Below are 13,529 nucleotides of genomic sequence, written 5' to 3' on the forward strand. Positions count from 1 at the left end.
GTATGATGATGCAGGCAGCATAGTTTTGAACTAGTTGAAGTTTGTGGGGAGTTTTTTGCGGGAGTCTTTACCTAAGTGAATTACAACAATCCAGACGAAATGTAATGAAGCTGTGAGCCAGTATAGCAGTGGAATGAGGGCTGAGGGTAGGGCGACGACAGTCGGTGTTCCAGAAGTAGAATTGAGCTGTCTGAGTGACGTTAATGTGAAAAGTGAAGCAAAGAGGACTGTCCATGATGACACTCAGGCACTTAACTTGAAGGGGAGGGGAAGATGAGGGAGTTGTCAAAAGGGATTATGTTATTTATTTTACTTAGACTGGACTTGGTGCCTACAAGTAAAAGTTCTTTTTACTGCTGTTTAGTTTGGGGAAATTGGATGTGAACCAGGGTTTTATTGAAATAAATAAAATAAGTGAAAAAGGTTGCGATGGTGTTGCAGAAATCCGAGCTGAACAGGTGAGGAGGAAGTAAATTTGGAGGTTCTGTTATCTTTGAGAGTATAGAGACATGGGTTTTGGAGTTTCCTTCACTTGAGTTTATTAAGCTGGAGTAATATGTAGATTTGGCATTGGGAATTGAGTCTTTGCAGAGGAGAAGGAGTACGTGTCTTTATGGGTATAGAGGCCGCTTTTAGAGTCTTTCCAGTTGGCGTCCACTTGATTTTAGTTTCCTGAGGGTGGAAGTAAACCAGGGGGCAGTTACATTGAAAGAGACAGTTCTAGTTTTAAGGGGGGCATTAATGTTTAGAAGATTAAGGTTGTGATTATTGTAGTACGAAATAAGTTCATAAAGTGTATGAAGACTGGCATGAGCCATCATGTAAAATACCCTGAGGTGGGGTTTGAACCTGGGTCTCCCCAAACAAGGTCAGTAATATCTGCAACTGAACTATAGTTAAGAATATGGAGATGTTTAAGGGGCACCCTATTATAGTGGTGCAAAATGTGTCAAAATGTTTTCAACTTTTGATTATTAAAAAGTAAATAAAATAAAGTATATAAGCAAATGGAAATTGTAACAATTCCCTCTGCACTCCCGCAGAAAAACACAGATAAGCAATTAAATACTAAGTTGATTAAATGTGCGAGTAAAAAATGTAAACATAATGGTCAAAAACAAATCAGCTGTCTCAAATGTATCAACAATAATAACCCCACCCTCCACCCCTCAAGCAGTTCATTAAGCAAAATATACTCCTCCATATATACACCACCATTCACTTTGTAAATTTGGAAATACCGCTCATAAATAAACAAAATAAACAGACTTGATCTCACCATCTTCTTTCCAAGTCTGTGAATTTTGTATCCAATGGGAAGGAAAAAAGTGAAGGAAAAAAAATGCAATAACCCATTCACAGAGAGAACTACAAAAACGTAATCCAGTGGTGTAAAGCTTGTATTGGAATGGCCCTGGGACGTCAAGCATAATCCTAAAACACTGCTAACAATCTCAGCCAAACATTTTTAATTTGCCCAGGCTTCCTGTTTCTGGTCATCTGGTCTTTTAAGCTCCGCCCCCTTGATGATCCATGGCAGGCTTCTTAAAGGTGCAGCTGATCTTGTCCACAGGATCAAGACCATAATACCCTGTTATACTTATTGTGGTTGTATTTCTTGAACTTGTCAAAAACATGTTTGATATGGTAGCAAATTTAATAGATAATCAACATATTTGCCCTTTGTAAGGTTGTACAAAAACAAATGTTTATTTTTTTTAAACCCACCCCCTACATTTTCAAACTGATTTCTGAAACCTTTTATTTGACTTGTGAAAATGTAAAATAGGGTTGTTGTTGTAAATTTCCACCTGCTAAGTATAATTTGTTCAGGCACTGCTGTGAATTACTCTCTGTTTAGTACATTCTGTTCAGGCGTGTATCTGGACGAGCAAGGTCCTAAGGAAAAAACAGAGGGAGGGAGGGGAGCAGGCAGGCTACATGTGGCAAGGCTGTGAGCTCTGTAAAAACTGAAGAAAACTGAAGATAAAAGTTTAAACCGCTCATCTGTCCTGTGCTCTCTGATCAGAGTCCTGACGCGGATGTCCCAGTCCTAGGAATATAGTGCCTCCTTTATTCAACATTATTTATTTATCACATTTTTCACACTCAGACCATCTACGACCAGGTCCAGTCAAAAACTGCAGGACCTGAATTGTTTCAACCCTTTATTAAATTGTGTCTAAGATAGTAAATAACCTATAAAACGCAAAAAAGCAAGTGCCTTAGAGATACAAATGTATATTTTAGTCTAACAGTTTGCACAACAACTCATTGTTCCTTTGTATAGAGTTTAAATTTGCCAGAAAAATAATTATAAATCCCCTTCGAAAATATCTGGAGACTTGATAAGGAGTTTTAGGTTTGATGACTTCTGAGAAATACCTGCTGAGCCTCCCCCTCCCCCACCATTCAATTAATGGTCGACCAAAAATCAGCCAATCAGAGTGCTGCGGCACACAGTGAGGTCAGGAGTTCAAGTAGTTTGCCACAAACTGGAGAGAACAACGTTTAGAGAGAAGATGGACCACATCTATCTATCGACCGATAAATAGATAGCAATTAATTGAATGGTGGAGAGGGGTTTGGCCCAGCAGGTTGATCTGCTAATTCAAGAATGCTGAAATCTCATGAATCTCATGATATTTTCCAAGATCATCACATTAAAACTTTACAGTAAAAAAAGTGACTTAATTACGTACAGTAGCTTCTTTCCCTATCAATAGCTGTTTAACATGCACAAAATAAAGAGTAAAATTGTATTCCATTAACCCACATTAGATAGTGAATGAAGGAACTGTAGCTGTGTTTACATGGACAAAAGAAATTGGAATCAACGCCTGATAAGAATAAAAATGCGTCATGTAAACACGCCAAATACTCTGACCCGATCAGACTCATTCGGATAAAAATTTCCTTGAGATAGGTGGGTTATGCCAATTGCATACAAACAATTAATTACTATTGTGGTTCACTTCTGCACTGGCTTTTACGTCGTGCAAAGACGGTGTGGCGCTCCAGAGGAGGCTTTGGAGCGCAAAGAGGACCGACTGGCTGCTCTGAGTTTGCTAACCATGTCTCTGAGCAGAGCAGACAGACTCATAGCTTCTTATGTGTGAGCAGGGAAAAGTGCTTTGTTACCGTGTGCACTGCACACTGTCATGCTCTGCATGATCGAGCTGCCGGACTCAGGAAAACTGTGTCTCCCAGGGGAACTGTGTCTCAGAGCAGAGGAGCGGCTTTGAGATGGTGTGTGAGCTGGTGGAGGTGGCACTTGAATTAAGAAATTTCACTACGCACAGTCCTGAGAAACCGTGCAAAGAATCATGTGGATTTGTGTTACCATTCGTGTCCAGACAAAATAATGGCTGATGTTATTCCCACATATTTAAGTGCAGCCAAGAAGCACATTGTGGCATTGACCGCATAGGTTTTAAGTACATCCTAGGCTAAATGCTGTTAGCACGTACTAACCTAATCCTAACCCTTCTTCTGGGTCTGTGCTTCCAAGAATAAAGCACTGGCTGCACATAATAAAATGGCCCTTAATTAAAATCACAACAATAATAAAAGAATGTTTAGAAGATCATCTTGCTCTATGCTGCAGTTTTGTTTGTTTACAACGGAACTCCAATTTCTTCTTCTACAGTCGTTTACATTATTACGGTATTTGACAGTTCTGCTCATGTCAAAATGATTTATTCCGATCAAAAATGTGGCATAGGTAAACGATTGTTATTATCAGATAAAGTTTTTCTGGTCCCATGTACATTACATGTACATAGGCTCATGTTCATATGTAATACGATTTTAGATCCAATCAAAGACATTTTGCACGTGTAACCCAAGCTAGTATTGGACTGAGAGTGACTCAGAAGCAGCCCCTTTACCCTTACTCTTTATATATATTTATTACTTACTTAGGCCTACATTTTTTAATGTCTGTCTGTCTGTCTGTCTCTCTATTTATCTGTCTGTCTGACTATATATCTATCTATCTGACCATATATCTGTATGTCTATCTCTATCTCAGGGTTGCTCATTACGTCGATTGCGATCGACGGGTCTATCTTCAAGGACATGAGGGTAGCTCGCAGACCACCAAAGATAAATAAAAAATATATTTCTAAATAATCAGTCAGAAAATCAAAATCCTCCAAGAAGTATGGGACTTGATTGACATGCAGAACAGCCAATCGAACAACCTCTGATACATATGTCACTGCACATACGTCTCCTCCTGCTGCCTGCTCCACAGTTCCCCCCTGATGGACCTGAGCTCACAGAGGAAGCAGTTTTTTCCGCGGCACACGCTTCCAACGGTGCCAGCAGTCCTTTAGAAATGCCATGCTCCCCCCAAAACACGGTTTACAGCATGTTCATGTTCCTTCTTCCTGATATTTCCATCGCTTGGCACTGCCACATCCACCACAACGGCTTTCATCCGTTCTTTATCCACCACTACAATGTCTGGTTGGTTCGCCATTACCATCCTATCAGTCTGGATCTGGAAGTCCCACTGGATCTTTGCCCTCTAATTCTCTATCACCTTTGGAGGTTTCTCCCATTTTGACCTTGGGGTTTCCAGTCCATATTCTGCACACATGTTCCTGTATATTATTCCAGCCACTTGATTGTGGCGCTCCATGTATGCTTTCCCAGTCAACATCTTACACCCTGAAGTTATGTGCTGGATTGCTTCAGGCGCCTCTTTGCACAGCCTACACCGTGGGTCTGGTCTGGTGTGGTAGATCTACACCTTGGGTCTTGTCTGGTGTGGTAGATCTGAGCCTCTATGGCTCTGCTGCTCAGAGCTTTTTCCTGAGCTGCCAGGATGAGTGCTTCAGTGCTGTCCTGTAGGCCAGCCCTTTCTTGCCATTGGGAGGACTTCTTGATGTCAGCTACTTCAGTTATTGTCCGGTGGTACATCCCATGCAGGGGTTTGTCCTCCCATGAGGATCTGTCCTCCAGCACTGTATCCTATGCTCTCCATTGCCTGAGACATTCACTGAGCACACTGTCAGTTGGGGCCTTGAGCTTGATGTACTCATGCATCTTGGATGTTTCATCCTGGATAGTGGCTTCTACGCTCACTAGTCTTCGGTCTTCTTCCTTGCAGCTAGCATACAGTCTCAGGGTGCTGGATTTGGGATGGAACCCTCCATGCATGGTGAGGAGCTTTCATGTTTTAACATCCGTGGTCTGTATCTCTTCCTTTGGCCATCTTATTATTCCTGCAGGGTATCTGATAAATGGCAGTGCGTAGCTGTTTATTGCCTGGGTCTTATTTTTGCCATTGTGCTGGCTTCTAAGTAAGACCTATAGAGGTTCAGATCTACCACACCAGACCAGACCCAAGGTGTAGGCTGTGCAAAGAGGCGCCTGAAACAATCCAGCACATAACTGCAGGGTGTAAGATGCTGGCAGGTAAAGCATACATGGAGCGCCACAATCTAGTGGCTGGAATAATATACAGGAACATGTGTGCAGAATATGAACTGGAAACCCCAAGGTCAAAATGGGAAACAGCCCCGAAGGTGGTAGAGAATGAGAGGGCAAAGATCCAGTGGGACTTCCAGATCCAGACTGATAGAATGGTAATGGCGAACCAACCAGACATTGTAGTGGTGGATAAAGAACAGAGGAAAACCGTTGTGGTGGATGTGGCAGTGCCAAGCAATGGGAACATCAGGAAGAAGGAGCATGAAAAACTGGAGAAATACCAGGGACTCAGAGAAGAACTGGAGAAAGCACGGAAAGTGAAGGTGACAGTGGTGCCTGTGGTAATTGGAGCACTGGGGACAGTAACCCCCAAGCTGGAGGAGTGGCTACAACAGACACCTGGAAACACCTCAGACCTCTCAGTCTAGAAAAGTGCAGTGCTAGGAACAGCTAGAATACTGCGCAGAACCCTCAAGCTCCCAGGCCTATATATATATATATATATATATATATATATATATATATATATATATATATATATATATATACATATATACATATATACATATACATACAGTGATCCCTCGCTATCATGCGGTTTACTTTTCATGGTTTTGCTATTTCACGGATTTGCATTGCGCATGGTGTTCTGCATTCTGATTGGCTCAAAAGTCACTCCGCTTCTTCTCTATCTGTGCGTCAATAAAATTGCAGTATAATATGTACATGTACGTAAAACAGCTTGCCAAATTTACATTACGTACGTGCAAATACTGTTGCAATTTGGAGTTTCTCCAGAACCCATAATGTCGAAAAAACTCTGTGGACCAGCAAAAGCACCTGCAGCACCGCGGGCTGCAAAAGAAGAAAACACTACAGAGCGGAGTCAGGATGTAGCGGCTCAGTCTGAAGAGCAGTGAAATACACCTGAGTCACTATTTTGTCCCACTGTACTTTGTATTTTTTTCAAAATCATTTTAAATTTTCTCCCATTTAATCCAATTACTCGGGTCGCGGTGGGCAGTGCTAATCTCTGCAATTTGAACCCTTCTGTTCACATCGATGATTAAAATTATTATTTGACAGTACAGTACAGAAGTTATTTGTTGAAAAAAGTTTCTAAAGTACTTTTATTTGTGATACAAATGCTTGAGCCTGTAAAATGTTTTTTTCTTTCTTTTCAATGTATAATAGAGTATTCAATTGTATAATAATTGTTAAAAAAAAGGTTTCTACTTCACAGATTTTGTCCATGATGGGTTCTTTTTGAAACATAACCCCCGCAAACAGTATTAATTAATTAATTAAACAGTATTTTATTCTGAAAATAAATATATATATATATATATATATATATATATATATATATATATATATATATATATATATATATATATATATATATATATATATATATATATATATATATATTTATATATATATATATTTATATATATATATATATTAGCTCACACGCCAAAAAAGTGTGAGCACCTCTGATCTATCTATTTAATTTGAAAAGAAAAAACGGCCAACAATATCTGGAAACTCAGTGAGGAGTTTTAGGCTTCATGAAGTAGCAGGGTGTCACCCCTCCTCCACCGCTCAATTAATGGGCCCATCAGAATCAGCCAATCACAGCGCTTTGCCAGAGAGCAGTGAGGGCAAAAGTCCACACCTGCAGGGAGCTGCTTAGTGACAAGATGGAGCGTTTTCAAAAGGGGATCAAGAAGTTGCAGACTCAGCATGGAGAGTGTGAAATAAGGCATGAAAAGGCACAGGTAAGAAAACAATTTATTTAATGTTTTTTGTATTTTTAAATAGTTTGTTTTTGTCAATTTATATTTTATTTTTAAGTGAAACCCAACAAGCTATGATTGAAAACCAGGGCATGCAGATTATTAAATCTTTTAAACAGCTCATTTATGTTAAAAATTTGACTCTTTAAGCTGAGAATCTTTATTTTGTTTTTTATTCTCCCACTGAGAGTTTTATAACTCACAAAAATGCTCAAACAAGCTCATCCAGTGGGGGAGGAGAAGTAAGTCTGCACGGCAACAGCTAAGAGCCAGGTGCATGGGAGAAGGGGGGGGGGGGTGCTCAATCATCTTTCTTGAGTTTTAGTCATGAATTTAAGTTGTTCTATTTGATTTATTTCAGCAGGAGCTTTTACATGGAGCTTCTAAGTAGCCTAATATTTTTCTTATTGAGCATAAATAATAGGTTTGTAAGTTACATGTTGTTACCATATTAGAGTTATTTTGGTTATCTCTTAATAGTTTAATAAATCTGTTTTTAACCACACCTGACATGACACTAAATTAAGAGGCCTTATGGGTTTTATCAATTTTCCAAAATGCACAGGTCAGATGATTAACGATGATTAAATCTATTATCAAAACTGTTTATATTTAGATTAGGTTTAAAGAACACACTCTTATCGTATGTTGAACCAGCAGTTTCTGTTTAGAAGAAAAGTTCTTAATTGGGAGAAATGCATTATAACAACTGCCAATAAATGGACTGCTGTAGGATATTTTTTGACACAATTTTATTTTTAAAGGAACTTGAATGTGCTCCTGTCAGATTAAAATATATCAAAATTGATATATATTCTATTGAAAAATATTATATTCTGATAGTTTAATTACTGTGAACATTGAAAATTCATTCATTTTTATATATTTAATAATTTTTTTTAGATTTTTCAGACCCATGGTTTAGCTGTTGTAGATTTGACTCCCATAATTTATGTACAATGAATGATAATTTATATCTTTATTTCAAATAGGCCTAATTATTTGATGGCGACATGACCTATGATTTGGCGGCCATTTTGTGCCAAAATCTGCCATTTTGAGATTTTTGCGTTTTACACAATATGGAAAAATTAACTTATTTTCAAGCGATTGTTTTTTTTAGGAAATTTGACTCGCAACTCCCTAGCGTAAGTCTACAATCACCTCTGGAGTTTCCTCAACCTTTGACCCCTGGAAAAGGTCGCCATCTTGAATTTTCCATAAAAAACACCTTTACCACCGGATTCAAACATAAACTTGTCGTTGGAATTTTCATCGATCATCTTGAAACCTTTTCAATGGCATGCTGTTGGAATTAGAAGTTGTAGTTTTTGAACGGCGTGCACGTGGTGAGCTAGCAAAGTGGCGCACTGTTATAACTCTTATGTTGCTCAATGGAATACTGTGAAAATTTGAATGCATGCATTCATGCCTGAAACTGAATACATTGAAAAACACTGGGTATGGACATATAAGGAATCTGGGCGTGTCTAGCACAAAACCACTGTTGCTAAGGACAACAAAAAGTTTACTTTTACCGATTCGTCTGAAACTAACGTCGATCTGTTCATCATCCCGAGGCGACCAAAACACAAAATGGTTGCTATGGAGATAAAATCAACAGATAAGCAGTCATTTTGAAAAAAGTGGGTTTTTTACCATCTTATGACGTATGGCGATCGCTATGCTAGCACTTGTAGCCACATTAGACTTGTTAGCATAATTAGCATTTTAGGTAATATATTTTTCTGAGAGAGTTGATGATGCTGATCATAATGCTAGCACTTTAGCCAAAATAGCATAGCTAGCATACTTAGCATCATTAGCATTTTGAGCAATGTGTTTTTCTGAGAGTTGATGACGCTGATTGCTACGCTAGCACTTTTAGCTACGCTAGCACTTTTAGCTACATTAGCATAGATAGCATAGTTAGAATAATTAGAGTAAGCAGTTTTGACTAGACTTGATCAAATGTGGCAAGTGAGGGCGGTGAGGGCAGCAGTGGTGCGAAGAGTTGGGCGCGGAAGGCGGGTTGCATCTGCGGGCCATACAACGCCGCTTATGGCTTTAATTTTACCTGATGTCACTTTATTTTATATTAGTTTTACTGAATTTGCAGCAGTTTTTTAGCAGATGAAAAATATTTTTTGTGTATGTACATTTTTATGTTATTTGTTTAGTTGTCAACCTAATGAAGCTTTGATATCCTCTGAATTCATATGGCCCACAGGTCCACCTTTATGTACTGCTATTGACTTTGTTTTCATGTGTTAAATATACCAAATATAAACCTCAGGAGGGGAGTAGAGTGGTGAACTGAAAGAAGTTCATCACTTCATTAAGTTCATGGTTTAAGTGTATTTTTTTATTTGCAGCCTATATTAATTCAGGCTGCCAATAACAATTTGATTTAGCCTTTTTTTTCTCTGTCCTGCAGTTGGAGGCTGCTATGGCAGATCTTGATCGAACTGAATGCCATACAGCAGCTGAAGAATGCATGTCATCAGGTAAGACTGATGTTTGGATTTTTTTTGTTTGCTTTTTACATTTACTTCCTTCTGTAGATTTGATGCAGATAACCACTGGTCATCATGTAATGATACAGCAGCATTAAAGGGCCTAAAAGTGGGTCTGTGTTAGACTACAAAGGGGGGTGCTGGCAGCGAAGATTCTGCCTAGAAGGGGCTGTTCTCACTGGTCTATGTCAGTTCGCTAGAACGCGCTTATTTACGTGGGTTAGGAGGGGCTGATTGTCAGAGTTCAGGTTTTTAGAGGAATACTCGGAAATGTGTGAATGGATCAAAATACCATTTTGGGTTTTTTTTATAGTGAGGAATTAACATTTTAAAACACAAATGCTCTAAAAATAGATTTTGCATGGTTTAGGCCTTTAAAATATTACAAAGATTTGAACTAAAACAAGATTTATATCTCATCAGGTCATAATGTATTAACGTATTAATTACATCTCTCTCAGATGGAAACAGGCAAGCCTCAAGCTCTGGTGAAAAAAAGAAAAAGGATGAACTCAAACATCATGGTGGCGATGATTATGGCGATGATGGTGCATTAAGCTTGTAAAACCTCAGTTATCAACTGTAGTGTAAGACCTGTATTAATTACATCTCTCTTAGATGGAGACGAGCAGGCCTCAAGCTCTGGTGGAAGAAAGAAAAAAGGAGACACCAAAAGGGACACACCGAAACAGAGTGGAGGCGATGATGATAACGTTGACGATGATGGTGCGTTAAGCTTTGAAAACCTCAGTTATTAACTGTAGTTTAAGACCTGTATTAATTACATCTCTCTTAGATGGAAACAGGCAAGCCTCAAGCTCTGCTGAAAAAAAGAAAAAGGATGCACTCAAACATCATGGTGGCGATGATGATGGCGATGATGATGGCGATGATGGTGCATTAAGCTTGTAAAACCTCAGTTATTAACTGTAGTGTAAGACCTGTATTAATTACATCTCTCTTAGATGGAGACGAGCAGGCCTCAAGCTCTGGTGGAAGAAAGAAAAAAGGAGACACCAAAAGGGACACACCGAAACAGAGTGGAGGCGATGATGATAACGTTGACGATGATGGTGCGTTAAGCTTTGAAAACCTCAGTTATTAACTGTAGTTTAAGACCTGTATTAATTACATCTCTCTTAGATGGAGACGGGCAGGTCTCAAGCTCTGGTGGACAAAAGAAAAAAGGAGACACCAAAATGGAAGCACCGAAACATCATGGTGGCGATGACGATGATGACGATGATGGTGCGTTAAGCTTTGAAAACCTCAGTTATTAACTGTAGTTTAAGACCTGTATTAATTACATCTCTCTTAGATGGAGACGGGCAGGTCTCAAGCTCTGGTGGACAAAAGAAAAAAGGAGACACCAAAATGGAAGCACCGAAACATCATGGTGGCGATGACGATGATGACGATGATGGTGCGTTAAGCTTTGAAAACCTCAGTTATTAACTGTAGTTTAAGACCTGTATTAATTACATCTCTCTTAGATGGAGACTGGCAGGCCTTAAGCTCTGGGGGACGAAAGAAGAAAGGAGACACCATAATGGAAGCACCGAAACATCGTGGTGGCGATGATGATGACGACGTTGATGACGATGATGGTGCGTTAAGCTTTGAAAACCTCAGTTATTAACTGTAGTGTAAGACCTGTATTAATTACATCTCTCTTAGATGGAGACGGGCAGGCCTCAAGCTCTGGTGGACGAAAGAAGAAAGGAGACACCATAATGGAAGCACCGAAATATCGTGGTGGCGATGATGATGACGACGTTGATGACGATGATGGTGCGTTAAGCTTTGAAAACCTCAGTTATTAACTGTAGAGTAAGACCTGTATTAATTACATTTCTCTTAGATGGAGACGGGCAGGCCTCAAGCTATGGTGGACGAAAGAAAAAAGGACACACCAAAAGGAATGCACCGAAACATCGTGGTGGCGATGACGATGATGACGATGATGATGATGATGGTGTGTTAAGCTTTGAAAACCTCAGTTATTAACTGTAGTTTAAGACCTGTATTAATTACATCTCTCTCAGATGGAGGCGGGCAGGTCTCAAGCTATGGTGGACAAAAGAAAAAAAAGTTGATTTCAAAGAAAAGAGGTAAGATTGGAGATCTTAACTTTTAAAAAAGATCTTCGGAGGAGAGAACAAAAATTCATTATATACATTTGAATGTAAACTTCTGTGCATCAGATCACACCCACGTGAAGTAAAGCACTTCTCCTCCGTGGCACAGCGGGACGTGGAACACCCTCGCGGCGAAGAGATGCAGAGCTCTCACTTAACTAATGAAGGAGGAAGAACATACTCCTGGTATTAAGGCACAGAGAGACAGATTGACTCTCCTAATGTGCGTTATAAAGTACAGTACGGTACAGTCTATTTTTGATGAGTAAGGATCGGTGACGGACAATCTTCCGCAGTGGGTTGGGGTGGTTTCCTGTATTTGCAGATTCTGTGGATTCTTGGGTGTCTCCAGTCCCTTACTCCCATGAATATGGAGGGAATACTGTACTGATCTTTAATTATTTCCAGTATTCCCCCCATATTCGCTGGGGTTAGGGACCATAGGGACCAGACACACCCGTGAATACGGAGAACCACCCCCCAACCCCACCCCCTGCTGCGGCCGAAGAATGCCCGTCACCGATCCTTCCACATCAAGAAACCTTCTGAAACATGTTTAATGCTTTGTGAAACATTCATTAAAGAACATTGGAATATTGCTGAACATAAAGAGTTTTTTATTTTATTCACAGAAATAGACCGTAGTGTAATTTATAACACACATTAGGACTGTCTCTCTGTCATTCTGTGCCTTAAAACCAGGAACCATGTTTCCTCTTTCATCAGTTAAGTGCGAGAGGTCCTGCAGATTTAAGCGTTGGCCATGGCGCGTCAGTCTGACAGCAGCGTGTTTCTGAGCGTGGCTTCCTCCAGAAGAGGCCGGGTTCATCCACCATTTATTCATCCAGATGATAATTATTCTCCATGATTTTCTTCCTCAGCTATCAGAATATTTTCTGGCCGCTTCTGAGTCAGCTGATGCCATTTCACCATGCAGGGTCACAAACTTCGGCTATAGTGACTTAGGAACCATTGGAACTAGTTGGTGCTCGCTATTAAGTATTTTTTAGCAGTCAGAGGGGAAGCCGAAGGGCCGGAGTGCTCCTCATCTCCGTCCCCATTCCACAGAAATTCCCTCGGTACCTTCCTTGGACACAACAGTCTCACACAAGCGTCTTAAATGGTCTGATATTTTTTGTGAACTTGCTAATACGTGAAACTGCGAACACTGAAACGCAAATATGCGGTGGAACAATGCATTGTGGTGTGCTGCCTGCCCGAAAAGCTTCTATTTCTGAAGAAAGGGAGAGCTGCTTAGCCAGGCTGCGATCACACCTTATTCTAAATGTGTGTTTAAATGTGCTCAAAGCATGTGGTGAAGGTATTTTAAGAGTATTTTTAAAAAATGTTTTCTATATAATGTCACTACTTTACAGATTTTTCACCTAATGCGAGAAGTCCAGGAGCATAACTACCACCGTAGACAGTGTTACAAACAGGCAGGCAGTCCGCTGAATCCAAATGGATTATTACCTGGAAGTTTTTACAACAGTCAAGCACAGCTATAAATCCATGAAGCTAAGTCAGCGTCAGGCAGGCAGAAGTCAAACACAAGGATTGGAATTTCCAAGATCAAACGTCGGGTATAACAATTCAGGCATAGGTAATTGTCAACGACGGTCAGTTGAGTGACG

The 13,529-nt window shown here is 39.9% G+C and overlaps 1 protein-coding gene across 1 annotated transcript in view; it reads left to right on the forward strand.

The window, feature by feature from the left end:
- The first annotated feature begins 6,917 nt into the window (after positions 1 to 6,917).
- Positions 6,918 to 13,529, forward strand: part of LOC111947424 (sarcoplasmic reticulum histidine-rich calcium-binding protein-like) — a 7,329-nt gene continuing 717 nt past the window's right edge. The window contains exons 1-9 of the mRNA XM_023954663.1: positions 6,918 to 7,223; positions 9,679 to 9,748; positions 10,219 to 10,305; positions 10,554 to 10,652; positions 10,723 to 10,830; positions 10,901 to 11,005; positions 11,076 to 11,180; positions 11,435 to 11,548; positions 11,803 to 11,868. Of these exons, the coding sequence (XP_023810431.1) occupies positions 7,146 to 7,223; positions 9,679 to 9,748; positions 10,219 to 10,305; positions 10,554 to 10,652; positions 10,723 to 10,830; positions 10,901 to 11,005; positions 11,076 to 11,180; positions 11,435 to 11,548; positions 11,803 to 11,868 (832 nt within the window). The 5' untranslated portion in view covers positions 6,918 to 7,145. The remainder of the gene's footprint in view (positions 7,224 to 9,678; positions 9,749 to 10,218; positions 10,306 to 10,553; positions 10,653 to 10,722; positions 10,831 to 10,900; positions 11,006 to 11,075; positions 11,181 to 11,434; positions 11,549 to 11,802; positions 11,869 to 13,529) is intronic.

The sequence above is a fragment of the Oryzias latipes genome, chromosome 5 (assembly GCF_002234675.1).
Source record: "Oryzias latipes chromosome 5, ASM223467v1".
NCBI lineage: Eukaryota > Metazoa > Chordata > Actinopteri > Beloniformes > Adrianichthyidae > Oryzias > Oryzias latipes.